The sequence below is a fragment of the Dysidea avara genome, chromosome 4 (genome assembly GCF_963678975.1).
Source record: "Dysidea avara chromosome 4, odDysAvar1.4, whole genome shotgun sequence".
Lineage (NCBI taxonomy): Eukaryota > Metazoa > Porifera > Demospongiae > Dictyoceratida > Dysideidae > Dysidea > Dysidea avara.
This window is the reverse complement of record NC_089275.1, coordinates 8578367-8605506: the sequence shown is the minus strand read 5'-3', so window position 1 is coordinate 8605506 and position 27140 is coordinate 8578367. Positions and strand designations below refer to the sequence as shown.

General features: G+C 37.3%; 1 protein-coding gene across 2 annotated transcripts; it reads right to left on the bottom strand.

The window, feature by feature from the left end:
- Positions 1-743: 743 nt before the first annotated feature.
- On the bottom strand, positions 744-27140 carry LOC136252781 (GTPase activating protein homolog 1-like). Of its 2 annotated transcripts, none has more exons than XM_066045346.1 (11): positions 26937-27140; positions 15272-15325; positions 15093-15205; positions 12931-13078; positions 11958-12040; positions 10022-10145; positions 8335-8529; positions 5633-5785; positions 4749-4824; positions 1252-1559; positions 744-1196 (listed from the first exon to the last, which is right to left on the bottom strand). In XM_066045346.1, exons 1-11 carry the CDS (start codon positions 27051-27053, stop codon positions 900-902), a joined length of 1668 nt encoding a protein of 555 aa, XP_065901418.1. In that variant the 5' UTR covers positions 27054-27140; the 3' UTR covers positions 744-899. The 2 variants fall into 2 exon arrangements, with proteins under 2 accessions (XP_065901418.1, XP_065901419.1); XM_066045347.1 differs by lacking the exon at positions 26937-27140 and adding an exon at positions 16558-16741.

The window sequence follows — 27140 nt, the reverse complement described above, 5'->3', positions numbered from 1 at the left end:
CATAATAATATACAAAGCTGAAATTTCCTCCTTCATATGCATTAAGCTACTGGTATGTTGGTGCTCACTACGGAAAAAAATTCAAGCTTTTTTCAATCACAAGTTATAAATCGTAAATTGGATGTGACTTTTTTTTTGTAAATTCTGTCACATTTTATGCTGATTACATCCAATAGAAAATGTAAAGATAAAAAGGATTAGGAGGAAGTGATTACATGCAACTAGTTCTAATAGTTAATTACAAAGTCTTTGTCATAACATGAGGGGATATAGCAACTCTAGAAAAATAACTTAACCCTTGTGATAACTGATGTTAGCTGTTGGCAGGATAAATCTGAGTGGACGATATCTAATGTAATACTGGCTTGCAGCATTATAGCGTACTGTGACTATAGAATGTACAGAATTATAGCTCTGGTTTCGGGCAGAACTTCAATCTAAGTAGATAAAACTTTTATACATCCTACAGTTAGCTACTTACCAACATTTTATTGCTGCACATTCATCTCCAACAAATGTGTGTAGAATAGGACATACTGTATTTGCTACTTTTTTTTTGCTGTGTAAATAATTTTTGTATGCAAAACTTGAACAAAAATTTCTTACACAATTTTTTTTTTTACATAAGATTAAACTACTCTAATAGAGCAGTCATTTACGTAAATCATCTGAAAATAGTTTTTGGATGAAAATAAAGCAAATTACGGTAGGCCTAATTACATTATTACAGTAACAGAAATGTGTAACTGAATCTGCAAAACCTGACATAATAGCATAAGCACAGTACACATCATGTATACAAAGTTTTGTACTGAATGCAGAGATAGCAACACAATAATGTACCTGCCTAGTTATTATAACATAGCAACACATAAAATGATCCTGTTGAACTTTAAAAATCAGTTTTCTATTCTATTTACTGTTTCAGGTAAGTCAGGAGTTACACAATATGGCTTTTGCTTAGCTTCAATGTAGTCAGAATGTTCAATACAATATGACATGATGGTGGTAGCTTCATTGGTGGTGAACTGTGGGAAGAAAGACAGTGCACAAGACAGGGACAAGGCTTGAGGAGACATTCTATTTTCAGAAGAGTGTTCGATGATAAGACAGAACAGCCCCACAAGCTGTGACAACATGGCACACTCTGATTGGTTAATCGACTCCAGCACGATGTTAGGTAGTAGACTCACATTCTGAAACAACACAATTGTATACATAATATTCAATTGGTAAAATGTGACTCCATACCTGATTTTCTATACCATCATACTTCTCCTTTATAGCAGTGTATGTGTCCATTGAGAAGAGTGGCCTCTCTCTCATATGTAACTTCAATAATCCACTGATGTTATTGGGGTCCAGCTCCTCCATAATAGTCTGTCGTAGGAGCTGATAGTTTGGTTCTGATTCAGTCACATACGCTGCATGGTATTTACGGATGATACTTACATCTCCTGGGACACGGAACAATCCTTCTTCCTTTAGAGCCTGTGGCCGTGACAGATATTCAATGCAAACCTGGACAAGGTTGGGATTGGGCAAATTATATGCCAAACCTGTAGAGAAAAATAGTCGCAACTAATGCATAAAGATTTTCATCACCTTAATACCTGAAATTTGTTTTGTTTTTATGCAAAAAGTGTATGTAAATATTTTACACACAACTATTTTTACACAACTAGCTGTTTCTTACTAGCTAAAGTTTCCAAGCATTAAGTTGTGTGGTTACCACCTTTACCATTATAGCCATTGGCTTTCAAGTAAGACACATTAAGCATTCGAGAACTGTACAGTACATGAGCTGCAAAGATTGAAATATACAGTACTCCCTCAATTATCCAACCCCTTGGGACCAAGACATGTTCAGATAATCAAACAGTTCGGATAATCAAAGCCCATTTATTTATATAGAGCCCTATGACCTGTTCAAATACTCTATTAAAACATACATGTTACACAAATATTCTAATAGAGCAGTCATTACTACTGTTCGGATAATCAAGTGTTTGGATAATAAGGGTTTGAATAATAAAGGGAGCACTGTATCCCTGTATTCTAATAGAGCTCTTGTATAAATTTATTGCATGTAAATAATATGAAAATAGTTTTACACATAAACCACTTTTATCAATTTTGCACTAAAACGAAGTAAATTAAAGAACTTTGAGGTGAAACATCAAAACAAAAAATAGTGCTATATTTGCCATACAGAACAGTTTACATAACCACAACACTACATATGCAACCACAGTGCTATATTGGTGACCACAGTGCTTTATCAAGGTAGTTATAGTACTGTGCATGGGCTTAAGATTATTAGTTATGCGGCACCCAGCCCTAAAATTGAGACGACAAGGACGATAACAGGGGCGTAGTCAGGATTTTTTGAAACAGCAGTATTAAGTTATCATAAGCAGGGGGTCTGGGGGCACAGCCCCCAACCACTGACAGACTTTCAATATTTTAATGAATCAAAACTCAGTAAATGGCTATATTTTATGGAAAAAATAGTACATTAATTTTAATTCATATAAGTACCCCTGGGATGAAGCTAGTACTAGATATAGCTACCTAGTGGAAACAGACAGCATGATAGACACATAATAAATTGAGACCAGATTTTACAAAACTGATCCAAATCACACATCAGGCAAAATCAAACTAACACCTACAGTGAATAGCTACACTATCGTACTAGTAATTTTGACACTCAGTACCACTCAAACTACTAGAGGCTGGTTTCAACAGACATCTTTTCTGGGGAGGGGTGTAGAGCTCGAATGGCGGTTTAGGCCTAGTGAAGGACCTGGCTTGGCAAGAATCAGTGGTTTACTGGTGGACAGCCTGACAATGTTGGCCTGACATTTTTTCTGTGCATTTTGCTACATATCAACCACTAAGGAGCCAGCACAGCCCTGTAATCTCGTCTCTGGACTCCAATCGTGGTCTGCCTCCATTTTGAGGTCTAACCCTTGCCCACCCCGCCACCCTCCACCCCTTTGTGAGCACTCGTGATAATACTTCACTCGTCCAACAGCTCAGATTTTCTATCTTATTTGGTGGAAACTCTACAAGCAGCTACAAGTACTGGAAGTGGTCTGAAAGGTAAGAGATTGATGCATCTTTAGTGTAAATTTCATACGCGTGCTTGCTATCCTTGGAGAGTTATGCTGGCTTGAATTCTTTAAAACCATTAATCTCAAAACTTCTAATGTGCGATTTGGATAGTTTTTCCAAAATCCAGTCACAATTAGACATCTGTAAGTGATAGTTATCCCACTGGTATAGGATTGGAACCATGAATCCACTGATACAAATGGAATGACTTACAATCAAAATAATTATTATGACTACAAATATGCAGCATGGATTAATTTTGTATGCCCAAGTGATAAATTACTGGAGGTCTATATCTTTAAACACTGCACACCAAAGCTATATCATCATATTCAGTTTTGCATTTAGTGTTAGAATGTCTGATGGAAAACTCCACTAATGAAGTACCTTACCATATGGATAGTTACATCCATGCTCTATTAAAGTGTACTAACGTGACTGCCCTATTAGAGTATATACGCAACTGCTCTAATAGAGTATATCAATCTTTTAACAAATTTTCAAGAGGGTTCACATTACCTCTGTAAATCCTTCACTGAGAATGTTGTGCTGTGCCATACACTATTTCGCATTCATTTTGTCCTTTCACACCAAATGGTGTGCTAGGGTCCTGCTGTAAACTCAGAAATCTACTTTTACAGGGATGGTCCTGAACCCCTTGGAGCCCCCCTCCCTACGTCCCTGGATTAACAGGAGAAGAAAGCACCATAGAGGTGGAGGAAAAAGCACTCCAGAGGGTCTTCAAGGTACATCCATATCCAGAGTGAAGTTGACTGTTTCATTGAAGACTTGCTTGGTGAGTCTCGAATAGTTTCGTGCATCAGTGTTTCACTCAAGCCCCAGCTCAAAACTTGCAAGTTCTTTAAAGCACTGCCTTGTTTGTGCTATACAAAAGTACATATAGCACTCCAAGAGTGGTCTCAAGATGAAGTATAGCACTCGGCTTTGCCTTGTGCTATATTTGCTTCTCACCTACTCTTTTTGTGCTATACTGTTTGCATAGCACTTGTGACAATGCTTTAACTAATACTTACGGTACACTGTATTGTATACATACAAATTTTCGAGGGAATAGGTAGCCTCAGTGTGATCTTCGATTCATAATAAAACCATGAAAAAACCTGAAATTTGTTGATCCACGAAAATTACGTACCTAGAAAATTTGTATGCATACAGTATAATGGCCAGAAATTCTCAATGGACAGGGTGTAGGAAATTGAGCAAAATATTTGTGAGGGATTCAGTACATAATCAAACATTAAGCTTTGTCAAATTTTCATAGAGTTAGTAGAAATGACAAAAAGTGCACAAAATTTACTTGCCACATTCTACCATAACCACATAATAGGAAACCACATAATAGGAAACCACAGCTGTGGGGAACACTTTAGGAAACGTTTGTGTGGAGGGATCAATAATCAAACAAAGCAAATAATATTTATAATTTTATTTGGTTAGCTAACAATTCACTTACACTCACACGTTCCCACAACAAAGCATTCCAGTCACGTGATACACATTCCAGTCATGTGATACACATTCCAGTCATGTGATACACATTCCAGTCATGTGATACACATTCCAGTCATGTGATACACTTAACATCACATAATGCACTTAACACTTACCAATGTTATGTGCCAATGCAGTTCCTTCTGCCAATAATTCATTAACACTTAGTGCAGCTCTACACTCATACTGTACCTGTAGTGAAGAAAGGTCAGGCAACATCATACCATCAGTATCTACTACATTAGAACAATCAACAATGATTTCAGAGGACCCTATGAACAGCACATGCACTACAATAAATAGTTGACTGGGCCTGCAGGAATAGGGTACGTGAGCACATAAAATTCGCCTACCTTTCAAACTTTCTTGCTTCATAACTTTTTATTTTATAATGGTATGGCCATTTAAACATCTAGCTGGCTTTATAATGCAAGTTACAGAAAGCAGATATTCTATCCTAGTACTGAAATATAACCTGTCATGTGATGGAATGTAGTTTGTGCCCACCAGACCTATTTTCACAGGCCCAGTCACACAGTGTGAATGCTAAAGGTCAAAATGGACATTCCTATTAATTACGTTCAAATCCTAAAGTAAACTGTAAACACACACCTACACACACGCACACACACTTGTTCCCATAATAGTGAAGCACTCTTACATAGCTACATTCTTAATTCTTACTGTGCCTTAGATGAAAGCTAGCCAATAGCTACAGTATAAGCTAAAGGCAGTAAGTCACACAGTTAATACTTGGAAACTTTATGCAGCAAACAATTTGTGTCTAAGAATTTTTTGTATAATTTTCCTTATTTTACAAAGAAGCAAAAAGCAAATCATGGTATCTAAACATTTCATTCGATCATGTCTTCCTAAAGCATCCACCTGCTTAATAGTGTCAGAATAGTAGACAAGTAATTATCAGAATTAGCACAAACATAAGGCAGCATACTATATCTCTTTAATTCACACAGAAGACACCATCGTGATGTGAACTCACCTTTTTGGTATGTACAATGGCTGCTTCATCTTGTAGAAGGTGCTCGACATACTCAAACTGAAAAGGAGGCAGTACTTTCTCCATTTCTATTCCACCAAACAAGTACTTGAGAGTGTATGTCTCTGCATCGAGTTGAGCTAACGGAGAGGACACCTACAATAAGGAGACCAAATACAATAATTTAACAGCCTTGTATAATAATAAGTACAGTGAAACCTCAGTTATTCGAACCCCATGGGACCAGGGATGTCTCCGTTAGGCCTGAACCTAATGTGCCCAAAATTTTACCTATCATTCTTTCCAGAATTTCCCAAAAATTTCTCCTATTATTCTTTTTTTATTCTTGTACCTAGCCTATTATTCCATAATAATGCTCATTTAGTTTCTTTAGCTATAGTTGCTTAGTTCTCAAGATGCTGATATAAGAAGTAGTTTTGTCAGAATTAATTAATAGCTAGCCAAAATTGAAGCATTCCACCTTATACATAATTGTTATAGCCATTACAACAGGCTTAAAATGGCTATCAGGAATAGTTTTTCAGTTATCAGTGTATTAAAGCTATAGCTATAACTGCCATTACAACAGGCTTAAAATGGCTATCAGGAATAGTTTTTCAGTTATCAGTGTATTAAAGCTATAGCTATAACTATATGCTAAGTTCAGTAGATAATGACATCAATATGTTTGTAGAAAGACTTAAAGAAATACACTGGTATGAGATGTACAAGTTTCAGAATTGCAGATAATCATGCAGTTAAATTTCAGCCAGCACTCGTATAATAATGCCAGCTATCGGCTATCATTCTTAGTAGCTTACTTCCTTCTTCTAGCTAGCTAATCAAGAAGAGGCATACCCCTTAATTCCGACGATTATTCCCGTGGACGTCCGATAATTCTAAAATTATGCGTGTAACCATCCTATTATTCCGGAATTATTCTCACGAAATTGGTGACCTATTATTCTCAAAATTATGCCGGCATATTAGGCGCAGGCCTAGTCTCCGTATCTCTGAAACTATGTATAAACAACCTTAAAATATATAGCATAATCAAAAGTTTAAAAATATCAGTATTTTCTAATAGAGCAGTGACTTCTCTAATAGAGCAGTCATTTCTGCAGTTCGGTAAATCAAGAATCCAGATAAATGAGGTCCAGATAACTGAGGTTCCACTGTATTCCCTGAGCTCCCTGGAGTCTGGATCACTGAAAAGTCCATAACTGTAAAGTTAGTGCTAAATCGTCAATATTTTCGAAAAAAAATATGTCCAATAAAACAATCACTACTCTAATAGAACAATCTTTTTTGGTATTAAGTTAACCAAAAGCTCAGATACTGTAACTGTACACCGTATGTCAGTGTTCTTTGTCTAACAAGAATGTTGATGAAGAAAAAGTATTACCAAGAGTTAATAATATATATATATTTGTATGTACCACTCTGCGTGGGAAGTTCAAAGGCACCGCCGTGCAATAATTTGTATATTGCACTGCTGCAGACTGCAGCAAGTGCATTATAACTTATAACGCACTGGTTGCGGTTTTGTAGACCACAACGAGTGCATTATAAGTTATAATGCACCGACCGCAGTGCAATATGCAGATATTGCACTGGCTGCGGTTTTGTGCAGCATACCACAAGTGCCGGTGGCGAAGACCACTACGACACCTCACCTAATAGGTGGAAAGACACTTCACAGATCACTCGAATTCTTTTATAGCCTGACATGTAAAGGTCGATTGTGGGTCATAACGTCACCAATACGTACAATGTTTACAAACAGCCAATGGCGATCGAAAAAGCCAACGCGGGTGGCCACAACTCTAGTCTACACACATATATATATAAACGTACTTATACACCTTACTAGTCTGGTGCCATCTTAGCCCAGATTAAACTATAGTCCACTTAGACAATGACTCAATAAAACAAATGTATTCTAAATAATACTAACCTTTATGTTCGATTGTGGTAACCAGTTTTGTCATGCCACCAGATTCGAGTTTAGCCAGTGTGAATAGTAAGAATTAGACTAGTATCGTTTAGTAGTTAGGTATTGTTTACTTAAACCGTCTATTTAGCTGCTTTTTTTTGCAGCTAAATAGATGGTTAAACTCGTCTATTTAGCTGCAAAAAAAAGCAGCTAACATATGTTTACAAAAAAATGCCGGGAAACACTAACAAAATGGTCATTTTAATATTAGTGTGAAGAATGCAGGACACATTGCTATATAGCCAGCGACTGAGGTGCCCTCAGACTTTATAATACATCATTACAATCATTCCAGTATCCACCGAGACACTACAGACTTACATCAGTTACATGTTTGGGAAAGTAGGATAAGGATGCACTGGTTGAGGCCTAAGCTCCAAGTTGAAATGCCTTATTTTACCTTACCCCAAATATCTCCAATAATGTACATATACATCCATAAGGCCTATCTTATCCCATGTTGTCAAACTTCGCAATTTTTCTATACAGTGGGCCCTTGGTTATCCAAACCTCAATGTGGTCTCAAGCAATATAATAAAGGTGTTTAGATAAGTGAATCATTTGGGTTAACTGGTTTATGTACAATAGTCGGTTCAAATTTCAGATAAATGAGGGTATGGATAAACTAAGGTCAGGTAACTGAGGGTCTTCTGTACTATAAGAGACACATATATACACAAACAATTCACATACAGTATTTCAAACATACAGTGTCTTCATTTTTTGCTGATCCATCTAGGATTGTCTCCACATAAGCAAAACTCTGCAGTGCTCCAGTCAATATAGTGACAACATCCTTAGCAACATTGAATAGTGACTGGGTCAGCTCCGGCATGCTATTTGTGAACACAGCATGTTGTAGCCAATTGGTGGTCTCCACAGCCATGACATACTCATCACGGAGCTATAGACACGGAAACTTTATAGTAAACAAGGACAAATATTAATGGATGAGATATAAGAGTGGAATGACTAGGTTGCTACCTTGGTTGCCTAGTTACGCAAATGGTATAAAACAAAACATGATAAGTGTATTGACTATGTGACTGACAATAAGTATCTACACTGTATACCATAAACTAAATTTTATTTGATGATTAAAGAAAGTCCTTTTTAACTCTCAGTGGATGACTTTGCTACACAGTAGAAATACAGTCTATGCCATTTAGTATTTAGTAATTAAACAATCCTATGTGAGTACAGCGTGGTACATCAGTGCCTGAGGGGTATACAAAATTACACATTGACAGCTGTATGTAACAAACAACAAGAAATGTAGCAGAAATATTAGAAACAAGCCTAAGACCTTCCTTTATAATTGTACCATATATTTAATGAAGTACTACCAGTGTTAATAAGGCATGTAAAACGTCCAATGATATCAATTCAGACACTTCTACCAGGGGCGTATTTAAGCAGATTCCCAAGCACCCTCTGAAATTTGAACTTGTGGGTTGCAGCAAGACCACCAGACTATCTTAGTTTGGCAGCAAGCACAAATCATAAAGAATTAATAATTAATAGAACAGGACAAGGCAGTATGTAAATATAGCTACAGTACTATAGGAAACTTAACATTGATTCTTCAAAGTGGAACAAGAGTATGCATGAAAAACCCTTTGAAAAGATTTTAATAGAGCAGCCAAAATACTTTAATAGAACATTTGTAACAGAAAATAAAATGGGTATTAAATAGTATATAAGACTATGAATTGTTCATTTCATTGGGAGAAATTGGATCACTACAATACATAGTAGGGCTGAGCGATACTGCCATTTTAGTATCACGATCGATACTAAAGTCACTATTCACGATACTGAATAGTTCATGATACTTACAAATAAGTCAATCATAGCTGGTGCCACATAATGTATTGCTCAGCATTCCTGCAGAAAGTCCTTATAGGTGATAGCAAACTAGCCACTATCATCCTTGTTTACAGTAACAGTTATTGTAACACATGCTTTGAGGTTGTTAAGGTGTTCACACCTCTCTGCAGGGGAAACCAGATGGGTGGACTTTACCATTTACAAGGATTCTTAGCCAACTACTGCATTTTTAATGACGGTATTGTACAGGCATGGTATCACGATAGTTAATAACAAAATATCGCGATATCAATACTTTCAAAATATCACGATATATCGCTAAAACGGTAGTATCGCTCAGCCCTAATACATAACTAGATATAAACCATAAATGAAACTAAGGATTTAAGGTAACCAGGCATATACTTTCATACTAAAGTCTAAAGGTACTTTGATGTTTTAAATTTTTCAGTGGCTGGGAGCTATGCCCTAGACACCTGTACCCATAACTCACTACCATATCTGGAAACCACCTAGTACACTCCTGTATACAGTCCATATACATACATAGATAGTACCATACACACCTCTCTTGTTTTCTGAAATAAGCTTTCCTCCTTCTCCAACAGTTTACTACGAGGGTTGGGGATCCACTCCTCTCCTTGTTCATTATAAATTGTCATCAGTGTGGCCTCCCACTCACTACAGTACCTACACATAATGACATCACATGATGTTACTAAATACACTAAAAAGTAAGTATATAATGAGACCACATTAATGACCGGTGGAAATCAAATTGAAACGTTACAAGCTCTAGTACATAGGTCCCCAACATACACTGAAATAAGTTCAGAATTAAGGTCATTACATTTTACTGAGATCTCAGAGGCGGATCCAGGAGCTGGCAAGGAGAGGGGCACAAACAGGCTAAGGTGTGGGTGGCTGATTTTTAGTAGTTTGGTCTTTGCAGATGGCTGTGAAGTCTTAACGCTGTATACAAGGCTATGAGTGTGCCAAACACCCTTAGTGTATAATTATTTTTAGATGCGCCTAGTACAGACGAAGGTGCTGGTTGGTTGTTTGACAGGAGATCTGACTTTGGTTTCAGATGATTTTGCAATAAATGGTTGAGATCGTGGCCTGACATAAGGTTTAGTATTTCAATCAAAAGAATTAGCTGTAATGCATAAATAGCTACTCCACAAAGGTGGGGGAACCTGGATCTGCCATTGGATCTGATGGTCTATGTACATATTAATACATAACAGTATGGACTGTATTACTTTGTAGACTATCACAGTAGGCTGCTGTGTAGTAACTGCCTAAACCTCTTTGTTGATACAAAGTGATCAGCCACTCTCTTAACATAGAAAGGAGATACAGGATATTTTGGTTATACAGTGTAGGTACAGTAGACCTGCCTTGAATGAATTTCATTGAGTTCTGTTTTGAATGCAGCATGTATGTAAATGGTAAGACGGAGTACAGTGGAATCTGTTAAATCACATAATAGTCCATTTCCATGCAAGCTAAAGTATTCACGTTATGGTAATGAATACTAATTTATTACACATTGTGCAACATCTGGTGTCCTTTGGGAGGCCTTAAAATGTATTGAAACCTATGGGACTAAATTCTTTAAACTCACGGGAGCCCAAACCATACCGTTTATTCTTATTATAAGAACGCACTTTTATAGCAGCCACTATACTACAACAATGACGTGAAAATTGGAAAGATATGCTGTGTTGTGATCGAGAAATCAGCGATCTTGTGTCAAATGGTAGTGATATCTTATGTTTTAAAGGCTGCATCTTTCCTAAAGTGAGGTATTTTTACTCTTATAAGTATAGAGGATCATTAGGCAACAAAACATGGCTACTAGACCTACTGTAACGGGCGAAATAATCGCCTAGTATTGATAGAATCACAGCAATGAAAAATCGCCTATTTTAGCGATAAAATTTTGCATAGCGTTGTTTCCAGCCTTGTAGAAACGTAGTAACTAAGTTTATCTCACTAAGTATACTTTCCAGATGCTGAAAACAAAGTCACTAGAGTCTTCTGCCATGCTAAAGTCGCTTCTTTCCGCTTTACAACACAGCAAATCTTCACAAACTATATACCATCGTGATGCTAACAACCTGAAGATTACAATTTCGTTCTCATAATAAGAATAAACGGTAAAGTTTAGGCTCCCGTGAAGATTTCTTACCTCACTCCCATAGGCTTCAGTACATTTTAAAGGACACCAGATGTTGCACAATCGCAATTATTAACCACCACATTCCTTAGCCCTTGTGTGAAAAAGGGCTATTTGGTCAAGGTCCCAATTAACTTACGCCTTAACACAAATTGACATGGAAATTAAGATAATCAGGACACTTTTTTGATTGGTCCCAAGGTGTCCATAATACTCGGGCTCTACTGTATCACCTATCTATCTGCACACTACCATACATCATTACTTGAGATTCACATCTAATGAACGGACAAGTTTCACTCTACAACATGACTCACTTCTTGTACTTTTCCCTGGCTTTGTATAGAGCTAGTCGCTGTGTGTTGTAGCCGCTTATCACTTGTGATGCTTCATGTGTCACCTACACATGTACACACAATAGACACATACTGAATAATATGGACATGTTTACATATATAGCCCCCAATATTCATAATAATATACAGTGCTCAACCCAGAATATTAAGCTGGGGGTGTGAAGTAAGCCACTTCGGATTCTGGGGGCATGCGAAAATTTAGCTGTAAATCCACGGTGAAATTTTATTGATGCCATTGAATATTGACCATTCGATTATACAACTTTTGGATCAATTAAACCTTTCCATTTAGGTATACATGTAAATCTAGGGAGGGCAATAGGTAACCCATGGGGGGGGGGGGGGGGGGGGTAACCCCTGCAAAATCAGCCTCAGGGTTTATATAAATGGCTAAAGAAAGATAAAGTGCTCTGCATTATTCAAGTTTCTTTTGTTCTATTTACAAGTGTTTTTAAACATGTAATCATGCACTTCATGTTGGCAGCAAACGGGGAAACTATACGCATTTATAGGATATTATCACAATACTGCAAATTGTGGCAGAAATGTGATACTGTCAATCTTTGTAATGGAGATGAAATATGAGCTGGTGCCCATAAAATATGCTCTAGCTTACAATCACAGACATGAATAAGAAATGTATATTGTTAATGAACAGTGAAGTGAAAACTTGTAGTCTATGATATGTAGCACCACACATACAAACACACACATACAAACACACACATACAAACACACACATGCAAAAGTTGTTGCCTCCAGTTTATGCCAACTGATTGAAAATTGGGATTCTATTCAATAATAACAGCATTGAACATATATAGGACAGTACTCTGACCAGATGTCCCATAATCGGACATAAACACACTACACACAGAAGTACACACATTACATATACAGTACAGTATCATCAACACCATTAGCAACACCTAACCTTCTTGAAGTTTCCCTCCAATTCTCCAAGGACAGTTCTCTTCAGTGGTTGTAGAGCTTGTGTCTCTAGTGATGTAATGGTAGCCTGTCGATGGTTAGTACCGTACTTCAGTTGTTCCTTCAAATCCTCCCAGTTGTCTCCAATAGCACTGCATAGAAATGATCAGTACTGAGGAGCATTTACAAACCTACTCTCTAACAACACCACCTCAATACAGTAGCCATGTCAAGTGGGTTATATGCACACCTACACTGTATGTTCTACTTAGGCCACCTTACAACATACAGTTTGGCCTCATGGATTGACCTATATTTAATTGCAGTACCCATTCATCAATAAGTTAGGCAAGATACCACACTAAATTTGCAATTTTATGAACTGCACAGCCTCCAACACGAGTGAATTAGGGCATGTCGGTTTGTGTAGTGTTACCAACTGTCCATGTCTTATATATACGGGTAAAGGTCCAGGTGGAACTTTGGATGCTCATACCTTTGTGTGTGTGTGTGTGTGTGTGTGTGTGTGTGTGTGTGTGTGTGTGTGTGTGTGTGTGTGTGTGTGTGTGTGTGTGTGTGTGTGTGTGTGTGTGTGTGTGTGTGTTGTGTATTAAGTACGTATGTTTATGAAAGTAGTGCAGTAGTACATACACCAAACATCAGTGTTTGTATAATACTTGTAACTATTGAAACTCTCTAGTATACACCACTACTGTTCAGTTAGCATTAGTATTACACAGTACGTACATGTATGTAGTAAGATTGAATGGAATTATGAAAGTAAACAGTTGAATGCCTTTAAAGCGACAACATGTTGAGTAATAGTGCAGTGCCTCTAATATGGTCATTCACTGTTGGGCTACGTATGTACCTATGTCATCTTAACTTAGAAAGTAAAATGATTCATCTGGATCATTATCTGGATTTGAATGGATCATCTTAAAGTAAATTTATAAGAAATACATTTATACTATAATCACCTGAGTTTTAAAATTAGTTAACGTAGAGTGCAGGTCACCACACCTACTTGTGTTAGCATCATAGAGAAAGAATGCATAATGAGCAAACATGCAATCAGTCCAACAGTTATTCCAACATGTAAGGGATCCCTGGTCATTCCTGATGATAGAGTCAGAGGTGATGCTATTAGGCGTGTCATATACAAGCCTGAAGTGATGTGTTATCATATCCAGCATGTGGAGGCACACACTACACCACACCACACACACACACACACACACACACACACACACACACACACACACACACACACACACACACACACACACACACACACACACACACACACACACACACTACACACACACACTACACACACACACTACACACACACACACAACACACACACACAACACACACACTACACACACACACACACTACACACACACACTACACGCACACACTACACACGCACACACTACACACACACACACTACACACACACACACTACACACACACACACTACACACTTAAGAAGATTATGGACAGATAAAAGTTGTGGTAGCTACATACTATAATCTATATAAGGAAACCAACAAGGATACTATACCAAATAAGGAAGTACTATTAAATATAATAACAAAATTAAATTAGGTTGTTTACATAAACCATATCACCCATTACCCACCCATACATTGGACTCTCACAAATGGAAATCATACTCCAAGCCTTAAATGAGTGCAGTAGACAGCTACAAACAGCTTTGGGGGTCATCCTAAAGATTAATGAAGCCTTTGTAACAGAGAGACAGAATATACCTATATAGTTGTCCTAACAGGTGTAGCTCTGTATGACGTTTTAAGCCATAAATCTTTCAACATGGTGTTTAGTTAACTTCTATTAGCAAATACCTCTATAGAACGGCCACCTCCTTAAACCAGGCATTTTAAGTGACTTCAAATGGAAAATTTACACAGCAATACACTACCTATAAAAGTTACTGCCAAACGTGAATGACAATCCATCCCCTACATTCTATTATATTTATCGATTTTACCAGTTTGACACTGGTACTTTTTACATAACAAACCACTACAGGTTGTCTACTATCAGAACACAGGGTCAGTATCTGATCATCATTAGTGGCATATGTTTACTAGGAGTATTGCATTTTACTAGGTCAATCATTTACTCTGTTACTCACCCATCAAACTTCAGTTGCCTGCTATCCTCTGCTACAGAGAATGACAACTTTGTAAGTGCACGAAGGTGCTCCTTCTCTACCAAAACTCTTTTCTTCAAAAATGAGGATAATTCCTAGATACAAAATAACACAAATACTGTATACATATGCTGAACAAGCACAACTAATACATTGTATACCTTGCACTGTCTAAATAAACCTTCCAATTTCTTCACTGCACTTTTAAAGTATTTCTATAGCATAAACAACAACAACACATGATGTAGCTTCATAATATGAAATTCTGTGGTGATGCCATACTACCACAGCCACCTTATGGTCTCAATGATAAGGTGGTCTTATTAATGAGGTTGTCAAGAACTGTACATGTATCTTGTCTATGTTTGGAACCTAATTGACAAGGGTTGCTAAGGAACTGTAATGACTCAGAGATGGTATGCTTCGTCGATAATGTAGATACAAGGTGAAGTTTCAACAATAAATACTCTGATACTAGCGAAGTGTTAGGAAGTTAAGAAAACCCCTGACAGAGAACTAACTATAGTATACTCAGTCATTAACAAAATTTCATGCCCAGTGATTTACTCATCAAGTGTGTAAACTGTTAAATGCTGACTTATTCCAGCTGATAATAATGTTTTACTGTTGTTGTCATGGAAACTGCACACCTAACATAGTGTGGTTATGAGGTAATTGAATGTACTTGGCAACTTGACACAAGAGAACAGTGGCACAAATAAATGCCAGAAATCAGGTAAAATAGAAAATCAGACACAGATGTATGGCACTAGTGCAAATGTACTGTAGGTATTTAAATCTGGCTAATGATGTTTGGTTGACCGAACCCTAAAATTAGTTAGAAATTTAACCATGAAGCAAATGTTTACAATTTCATGGCTCAACCAGATCTGGCAACAAATTCCACAGCCAAAAAACTACTACAGGTACTTTGCTAATAGTAACAAGCATTGGTTCTAGATACATAAACCTGTGTACAGACTGCATTACAATAGTGTGCAGACGTGCATCACATAAAACACTATTAGATGACACAAGAACACACACAGACAGGTATAACACTGCAGGCTGACAATATGTCATAGATATAGCAACAGGAATGTTGGAGGAATGTAATTCATACTGAATGGATTATTTGCGAGGGTTGATTTCTTTCCTGCTTGCACTCACAGTCCCACTTGCAAACTTGATTTGTTTACAAATATTCACAAGTATTGAGGGTTTGTGTGTTCACATCCTAAGAAATGACAGCCTCTTTTTCATTTGCTGCAGTGTTTCCCGTCAGTGTGGGCAGTACTAGGGAGTGGCACCAATTACCAAGCTAGTAGGGACTTACAAAACTTGCAATAACGCTTTCTATACTTTACTTTATGGGGGGGATCATTTGGACACTTAGCAGACGTGCGGGAACGACAATTATGTCACAAAACAAAATAAAATGCCTCACGATTAGGTTGCCGCTAGGGTTGCCGTCTTCCAGTTCCTTCGACTCTTCAAAACCGTCCATGGTGGTTTCGGAATTATCGTAATCCAAATAAGAGTGGAGGCTGGCCATGGCAGAAGGGTTTTATACGGATCAGACGGGCAGATTGAAATTACACGTTATCGGAAGTTACTACTACGTATCCTGTTTCTAGCGCATGAGCTAATTTGTGGCGAGATAAAATCGTTCAGTCTGTAGATTATTTATGCTGAAAAGTAGCAGGACCACACATAGCTATACATAATTAATGTCTGATTGCAATGCATAGCCTAGTCTCGCGTAGTCAGACCCAAGTGTTTTTCGATTTTTAGATAAACGCCCGGGCGCGTAGAAGGCTGACAGACTTACAAGTGCATCTTTTGTGCGTGGGAGAGGAGACTTATAAGACTACGTAATTTAGATCACGTGCTGAAACACTGCAGTCTGGCTGTACTAAATCACGTGTTGTGGAGAATACGTTTTGTTAAATTTGGTGTTCCATACTTCTATCAGGCCACCATTATTATATTGCTTGTTTTCCGTCACCAAGTGGAACAAACACAGAGGCAGGCGGGGGGTGATTACTGACTATTAGTTATACTATTCCGATCACAGTTGACTAATTTATGTAACTGTACTTTTGAACTGCAATGTGATGTATTGACAATTTGACATATTTGCACTATAAAATGTTGACGATCAACAATTGCACATAGTTAAAAAGAAGTCATTGAAGTACACAAGCAGTTGATATTATAAAAAAAGATTTTTAAAAAGTGAAATTCACAGTTGATTGAAAATATAAAAATTTAGTAAAGTAAGAAAACTGATCATATAAATTATTGTATACATTGGAAATGTTTAAAAAGTTCAACCATAGGTTATACAAAAACATATCTATCTGTAAGATGAACACAATGAAGAAGTATAGTTAGCTACTTTGATTGATCTTTGGCTTTGAAGCACAATGTTTACATTGAGGGTAGCAGTTCACTGGTATGGAACTAGGTAGTTCTGTTGTCCCACAAAAAAGCAAATCAATTCAAATCAGGAGAGGAATAATGTAGCTATAGCTTTTCAATAGTATCATAACATAAAAAATTTTGTGCTTCTTATAAACAAATGCCTTCAAGACCACTAGGGAGTTCATAATCTCCTTTATACCATCAACATCAAGGCAATGGAATGTACTACCTCGCTACATCTTTGAAGCGGAAAACACTGACATATTCAAATCTCTGCTAAGTAACTATTATTTTGCAATCAATAGTTAACATTATTTATTATATTATATCTGTGTATATTCTTCTGTTTGTGAAGTTTTCACAGCAAAATTAAAATTAATAAAAATCACTTCCCCACGTGTATATGACACATCTTCTAAGAATTGTTGTAGCAATTTTCTTTTTTGCAAATTTAGCTTTTTACATGAGAACAAAAGTCGCCACATATCACACTCTTCACATTGTATTACAACTCCTACATTTGTCACATGTTGCTGCATAGTGTAAAACTCCTCTTTTTTGGGGATTCTATATTGATGGGCATTACAAAACATTTCCCGATGTTTATGTAATACTACTCTGAGGAACACAGACCATCACTTGTGATGGTCTGTGTTCCTTGTGATGGTCTGTGTTCCTTGTGATGGTCTGTGTTCCTCAGAGTAGTATTACATAAACATCGAGAAATTTTTTGTAATGCCCATCAACATCAGGTATGGGGTCAGGCAAAAACATAATACTCTCAAATTTTGAAGGTGGAATGCAAACTGGCTTGCAGAGCTTGCACTCTGTTTTGCCACGCTTTTTAACTTGAAATGAATGAATAGTGTGTAGCCTTGCAACAGTAATGACTTAAGAACAGGCTTGTCTTCAATATACTTTTTCGTGTTACCTGCAATGTTTAGTGTTGAGTTAATTTGTAGAAGTACAGTACTTCCCAAAATGCTTCTATCTCTTCAGTTGAAGCAGAATTATATAACTCAAACAGCTCTCCTTTCAGTTGTAATCATTTAAAATGCCATTCAAAAGATCTATAGGGGGTTCAAGACTTGCTGAAACATCTTCTATCGTGTTTGTTTTTCTATATCTTTCAGGCTCTTACTGGTTACAATCGAATTTTCAAATTCATCATGGCCTTTCTGCCTCATCACTCCTACAAACTGGAGGCCTAAATTACCAATAGACATTATGTGTTCAACAGGGTTTCGCCATGAATGTCCAGGAGCCGTCCTACAAGCTATCAGCATGTCTAAAATATTTTTAAAAGAGCAATCAATGAGAGTTGCACTGAAATGAAGATTAGGCGATGGTCAGATCTGCCATCTGAATACAATGAGAGTACATGTTTATCCCACATTTCTTGAAATGTGACCAGGCCTGCGAAAATAGGGCATGTGGGCACAAACTACACCCTGTCATGCTACAATTCATATCTCAGTACTGGAGCAGAATATTTGCATTCTGTAACTTGTATCATAAAGCCAACTAAATGCGTGCTAAGAGATGAAAATCGTATTGCCATGGAATAATGGTACAAAAAGTTATGAGTGATGAGAATTTGAAAAAGTAGACAAAAATCATGTGCCCACATGACCTATTATTGCAGGCCCAGTCACAAATGCATTTCAGCACAGTGTTGTAGTAAACTGGATGCTTGAAAAGCAGCATCTTTGAGAGCAATATATACTTGCCCAGTATAAAATGATCCATCAAGACTATCAGGTATATCTACTTTTAGAATTACACTGGAAACTAGTTAAATCATGGTCACCTGCTGCTACTATTTCATTCTCTGAAACCATTACTTGTCTGCCACACTCGGTAGCAACAACCAGAAAGCCTGGTTCACCACTTATGTTTATCATCAATAAATAAAAACACACTAAGCACGATATCTAATGGCAATCTCATGTTCATATCAAAATAAAGCAGCAGCATAGTGAGAATCAGGATAATCCTTTCTCATCAGTCGCTTCTGCACAACTCTCATTGCTCTTTAATGTCCACAATGCAATTTTGAAACTCTCTCTCTCAGATTTAGAGGACAGAAATTGAAACCCAACTTTCTGAGGATATAGGAGTTCCATCTAGGCAACACTGTTTTACTTGAGCAATAAGGTCTCTAACAAAAATTGCCTTGGCCATGAACACCACAGAAACATGACGATGTTCATGTACAGCAGTATAGTCTCGTAAATTCAATTTGCAGTTTTCCCAGAAGACTCTATAATGATTTGGTTTGCAACCATTAAATTCACGTAAATCCACAATGATATCATGATCTTCAGATTCCAATGCTTCTTTAATACGTATGTCAATTTCTTTTTTATCTGTAGTGCGCAAAGCACTTTGATCATTAGTTAAATATCTCTGAGAACATATAGGGCAGTTGTAGAAGTTAAGTGACCATAAATGTTAATAAAATCTTGGAATATAGATCTTGCATGATAATGAGGAATTTTCACCTTTGATAGATTGTATTACTTTTCATTCTCAGACAGAGCACCTTGCACATTAAAGCTGTCTAGGACTCTCCAAATAAAGTGGTGATTTCCTATATTGCCCCCAACTGTGAAAGTTGCTAGAACTGTAGATGTTGTAAGACCCTTTTAAGGTCTTGCAGATACTTGTACTGCTGCTTTCTGTCTACTGTCTCACAAAAAACTGGCTCATACACTGGCCTTTCTGTTATTGCAAGATCAAGCATCTTCAATGAATTTGGGATCATATTGACAGAATTAAGGAAAACTGAGCTGAGAGAATCTTCAACATTAGATGAATGTGAAGCAGCATGGTGAAGTGCCTGATGTTTAGCTTTTGACGCAAGGAAGTCAGCATAATCTAAGAGACTTTTAGCAAGCGCATCTGTAAATGATCGTAACTGAGTAAAACTTAGTTGCTGAAACCAGCTGGCTTAAAGATATTCTTGTAATGACGACATTGCTCCAGCACGTAACTCTGTGGCACTAAGATTTTCTAGTGTTCTTTTTCTGTGCTTAGATAATTCAGGAGTATTATATCCTGTAAAGCACTATAGAGCTTCTGGAATTGGTAAATTGTGCTATGGCGTTCATCCACATACGTACCATGGCACATTACATAGCTTTTGGACAAAAGCAGCCCTATGAGCAGTAGGGTCAATCCATTGTATCCTGAAAAGTTGATAATGTCATTGAATAGCTTGTCCTTTTTAGTTCTAACAGTTTTTTATAATAGGTAGTCCACACTGTACGTGTAAAACTCGCTGAGCCTGCATTAGGACTACAAATGTATTTGGATGGGTATCTGGAACCAAGATAGGAAAACATGTAGAGGGGCACACATCAGCTTTGTACTTTGTATTTTAAAACGAGCCAAAAACAGAACACACACCAAATACAGAAGCAGTAACACTTACGGTACTCAAGTTCTCCTTAGACGAACCAACAAATACTCCTTTCACTACAGCCAGTCTCAGTTCTTCAGTCATCTGTACAACACACTCAAAACATCCCACTTTTATCTTTAAAAGTAGTTGTTCAAAAGATAAATCATCAACAATTTCAATAACTGTCCAAGGAACTACGCGAGTACCAAATCTTACTAACACAGTGACATTTCGTTAGCACATGGCAACTCATGGCAACCGCACATAACTTATGATCAAATAACTAAAAATATGATGCGGGCTATCAAAAGGTGATGCTGGCAGTGATGGGAAGCAAACAATATAATAATGGTGGCCTTGATTGCAGTTCAGGGGAACACTCCAGGAGATGCAGATCCAGTGTGCCTAATCAATCCTGGTAGACCACCAGTAGGATATCCTGATGGCAAGTTTTGATTATTCTGATCTTTTGAAGAGCAATGGTGGACCATGGATAGTGATGGAAACAATAATCCTGTGTCTCACAGATGGTATGTTATTTTGCATAAATGCATACTATATTTTAAACTTATTACTGACCATGTCCAGGACCTGAATTTCATATTGCTATCTATTTAAGCCAGGCAAATGATTAATTCTTTTTTCATCCCTGCTGGTATCATTATTTGCCAGAGGTGCAGCCAGAGGGTGGCCTGGGCATCAATAACTTTAAATACCAAGATTGATGGATACTCTGATAGAACAGTCAATTCTTCTAATAAAGCAGTCACAATATTCAGAGAAGCAGTGTAGCAAACTATGAAGTTATAAAATTAATAAAGGATTTTTATGCACTATATCAGTAATTTGGTGGAGGTCTGCCAATGCCATTGTAAGCAGGCAGTTACCTTTTTTGCCCTTGTACCTTACCTAACTAGATAGTCTAGATACACCACTAGCTACAGTCTCATGTAGTTAGGCCCTGGCATCACCAAAAGTCTGGGTACACCCCTGTTCTTTACCCATGCAGGCTACAGCATCAAATCATGTGCACATTATAATGCTGAGAGGTTGTTTCAACACATGCAGGAAATTATCTGGCTAAGGTATAAGTATTATATAGCTTGCCAATGCAGTGATTTGGTACATGTTAGTCAATAATGAACAATAAAAATTACTTCTCGTTTATACACGAAAATCTGGAGAAGAAGCAAGTAATCATGTTTTTTAGCTACCGGTATATAATGGAACTTATAACAGCTGAGGTCATGAAGCAACAGCTGTAGTCATGAAGCAAGTCAACAGCTGAAGTCACAGCAGCTGAGTGGTTGGAAGGGCCATGCAGGGTGTTACTGTATGCACAGTATGTGCAGTAAGTAAGCATTAATGTGTTATATATAATAGCTGTTCTTTAGCATGATGTGAGTAAATAAATTATAGACAAACTATTTTAAAAGCCTGCAAAAGTTGGTCTTGGGGAAGCACTGGATCCCAAGTGGCAGGGATATACTGCCCACTGTGCTGCTGCCAGCTATACCCACTTCTCTAATTAGCATATAGTTTCTACTAATTCTTGAGTTGTGATGGACACGCATATAATACATTCCTCTTGTTAAAACGTAGCATTTCTAATTGTGGGGAAGCTCCAAGCTGATGGAGTACTGAGCATTACTACAAGTTGTTCACACAATAAAGATCTTAGCCTCATAAGTCACTTACCTAATAATCAGCATTTTTGTATTCAGGCAATGGATTACTGTTGGTGAAGTACCAGCCACTTCAAGGTGTCCCCTTTCGTACTATTTCAATATTTCTCACAGACATTATTACAGCATTATGGACAGGTGTTCTACTCTATCTACACAGTCTCTGTTTTCAGTACTACTGAAAGTGATACTGTTTTCAGTACTACTGAAAGTGACAATGTGCGGACATGCTACTAAAGTAAACATCTATTGCTGTTCATAAAGCCTGTAAATATAAGCATCGGTCTTAGAGGACTATTTGCTTGCTCTTCAAGTGGCAAAATAATACTGTATAGGCAGAAATTTTTAAGGAAAGAAATTCTAAACAAATTTCTCAAGTGATCATGATGACAGCTATTGCTCTATTTGCACCTCGTGGCACTTATATAGGCTCCTGTTCTTGGTCTTCACCTTTAATTATCAATCCATGCAAAAACAACCAAGCTGTATTAAAAAGGGTGCAATTTTCAAAAAGTGGTGAAAAAAGTTGTGAAATCAAGGTGGCAGCCATTTTATAACGTTAATGATACTAATAAACTTTATTAATAATATTATTGCAGCCATTTTATGGCTGTCACTTGATTTCACAACTTTTTCACCCAAGCTTTTTGAAGGCTGCACCCTTTTTAGACAGCGTGGCTGTTTTTGCATGGATTTCAATTCTATTTGTATTTTAAGTATATACCCCAAAGCCAACCATAAACTGGCTTTGAAGTTTGTTTTTACTCAAATCATTGTTCTTCTTACCCACAAATGATATAAGACAAACTTATTCTCTACATACCAATACAGAAAAATGCCTACTGATCTGATACCAAATACTGACATACTTCTGTGTTGCTTGTTCATGTTTATATGTATAAAGTTGTAACGTGTATGTAGTACCTGTATTTATTTGTAATAGTAAAGTAAATTCCTTCCAAGTTAAGTACAGTATACACGATAGTAATGTTTTTTTCTATTAAGACTTTGCAGTAACTGTTCTAGCTATTTGATTATCTCAATTTTTCACGCAAAATGTGATAAGTTGCAGTTGCTCAACTTTCAACAAAGCAAATCCTGCACCTTTAATGCTAGAATATGATTTCCAGCCTGTTGTCACAAGTTACATTAGCTAGCACTTATCATGATGATTACAGTATGATGACAATTGGCACGAATAATAGTGTACTACCCTGCCGGTCTGTACCATAATGGCTATACTATCAATTTTGAATCGATGGAATACTAGAGAAGTTGCAATAGTATTGTATTACAGAGACTCAGTACTTTGGTAATGCTTTAAATTTTTCTAATAGAACACACATAGAACAATCTAGATTTTTCATTAGTAGATGTATGAAAATATGAACGTTTAGAAGTAGAGTAGAACTTTTATTTGTAAAGTAGAAATTAAGTGACATGATAGCAGCAGCTCAGTGGTTAAGGATCAGTATGGAGGTCCTTGGTTTGAATTGAACACTGGCAAGCTGCTTCTTCAACATTAATAACCCCGCAGTAACTGTTCTATTAGAGTGTTTTGACTCTGTGATTTACCACTCATTGATTTTGCCTTGTAACTCTATATAGCTGTCAATGCAATTTCTTTTAGATCACAAAATGTTTGAGCTATGATGGTCAACCTATACACATACTGATTTTTCCCATAAGTGATTTAGGCATTGCAACAAACGAGAAGAAGATGAAGAAGTATTGATACACTTTGATAGGTGGACAAATGCATATTATGATTACTGGTGTGTATGTGATGCCGTGGATCTTTTTCCTATAGGCATTGCAACAAGTCGGACATTTTAATGCAAACAATTGTCCATAGCTCTATGACCATTAACACCAAACTTGGTACATGATTGTGTCACACTATGTTCTCAAAGTGTATCAAAGCTCAGGAAAATTGAGCAATGCATTTAAATTTTTATAATGGTTTTTGTAAAGTATGCAAAAAGAATAATCTAAGCTACCAAGCCCATTAAACAAAGAAAAAAAATGAAGTTATTAAGCTGAATTTTGAAGGCTCATATTTCACGATTGCGGTAGGAAATCGTACTCAAATTTGGCATGAGGGGTGTTGAAGGTGGAGGGTGTATACAGTATAAAAATGATTCCAAGAGACTACCATGTGTCTTGATATTTTTACAAAAAAGCAACTTAGTGAAATTATAATTGCAGGTTATGTTACCATTACCTATTTCATGAATAAAAATGTGAAAATTGTTGGTTACATATTTCCGCAAAAAACAACAACAAAAAAAAAACACATACTGTAGTCTTTACAAGCAAGATACCTTGATACTCCTGTGGCGTAGGTAACGTATACATGGGCAGAGAAAAATTATGCTATAATTCCTGTGAAGAGCTGCTACACAGTGATTCCCTAAAAATTAAGTGACTATTCATTACTAATACCAATAAAGTATTAGGAAGTTAAGAAACTCTGACAGAGAACTAACTAGTACATACAGACATTAACAAAATTTCATGCCCAGTGATTTACTCATCAAGTGCATAACTATTAAATGTTGTGTTTTATTGTTGTTGTCATGGAGACTAAATACCTAACATAGTGTGGTATCAGTGGTAGATTTAGGAGTGGGTAAAGGGGGCTCTTGACCCCTACTACTTCCACCGCCCCCTCCAAACATTTTAGCATACATGACGATTGTGCTGTATATGTCATGAAAATCCCATCCAGTGAAGTTTTATCTTTCTATTTGTGACTTTTAGCTGCAAATAGCTCCCACCAGTCTATATCATATAATGCTTTACTCCCAACGGCCAGCCTACATGCTAATTAAAACCCACAATTAAATATATATTAGAGAGTTGTATAACAGTACAAAGCTAGCTGCATTTGCAAGTGTATAAATGAGCGTATCATCAAACAAAATTTTCTTGAACACAAACAGTAGCTTTCCTTTGACTGTTGTCTAAGTAGCTATATAGCTGTACTGTTAAATGTATAAACCTTTCAATATTCAGAGTTTGTCAGCATGGAGCTACATTGAGTGCATTCTGAGATCCTGTCTAGCGACTACACCACCGTATTTGAGTACACATAGGTGTGCACTGTGCAGGGCTGCTGTATAGGCTATTATAAAATAGTTCAGCAGAAGGGCTATTATAGCTGGAAACCTGGCCCATCAACAATTGTACACTATAATAACATCAAAATCGAGGTAGCTAACAAGATTGAGATACCCTAATAGAGCAGTCACCTCTAATAGAACAGTTGACTAAAAACTTGTGATGGATTCATGCTGGAATCTTTCTCAGATTCCATCCCAGAGGGTATAATTTTCAAAAATTTCATGGGGGCATGCCCCAGACCCCCTAGGTTGGCATGCTTTAAGGTCACTACAGTTAAATTCTCTGTTTCCCGTCCACTGCCCACAAAGTGATAGCAATACTATCAAGTTCACGTTTGTGTTATTTTTGCAACTTAAAGAGGAAGCCAAGCCTAAGCATGCTTTTATGCTGCTTTTTAAAATAATGGCTTGAAAAGCTCAGTGCCAATCGTAAAATGGAATAGTGGAAATGGACTACCTGCCCGCATGCAAATATGCCTGAGTCCAGGACAGGAAACAGAGAATTTATTCGGAGTGGCCTAAGGCACACTTTGCACACTATAAGCTGTGTCTTCCCTGTAGTGTCCCACATTTCATTTAGACCCTCCCTTTCCAAAAGATCTGCCCCTGTGTGAGATAAGGTAACTGAATGTACTTGGCACAAGAAAACAGTAGTACACATTTACCAGTAAATCTGGCTAATGATTTTCGGTTGACCAAACCCTGAAACAGTTGGAAAATTAACAAAAGTACTTTGCTAGTACAGTAGCAAGCACTGGTTTTATAGTGTATTTCGACAAAAATTAAACCTGTGTGCAGTTCGAATCCTGGGGTTGGAGGGATTTTTTTCCTTACTTTGGCCCCTTTTCTGTTACACCTTATTCAGTCAGTAAGTCAAGTCATTAGGTCTAAGTCCTTGTAGGTTAGGTAATCCTAAGGCTGTAGCACATGTTGCTGTCAGACCTTCAGTGCTGGTCACTGTAAAGCGCTAATAATAATATGCAGGCGTAAACACCTAGCTAGGTGACACAGGAACACACACACACGTACATGCTAACAAAATTCATAGATATAGCAACAGGAATGTTGGAGGAGCGTAATTCGAACATACTGAATGGATTATTTTTGATAATTTGCACACTTAGTAGACGTCAAGAGTGACAATTGTCACCCTTATGTCACAAAATAAAATAAAACGCCTCACCGTGACGATTAGGTTGCCGCTAGGGTTGTCGTCTTCCAGTTCCTTCGACTCTTCAAGACCATCCCGCATGGTGGCTTCGGAATTATCATTATCCAAATAAGAGTGGAAACTGGCCATGGCAGGAGGGTTTTATACGGGTTAGACCGAGCAAGGATCACACGGCAAGGGATAGTCACTTCAATACTGTCCGTTGAAACACTTACG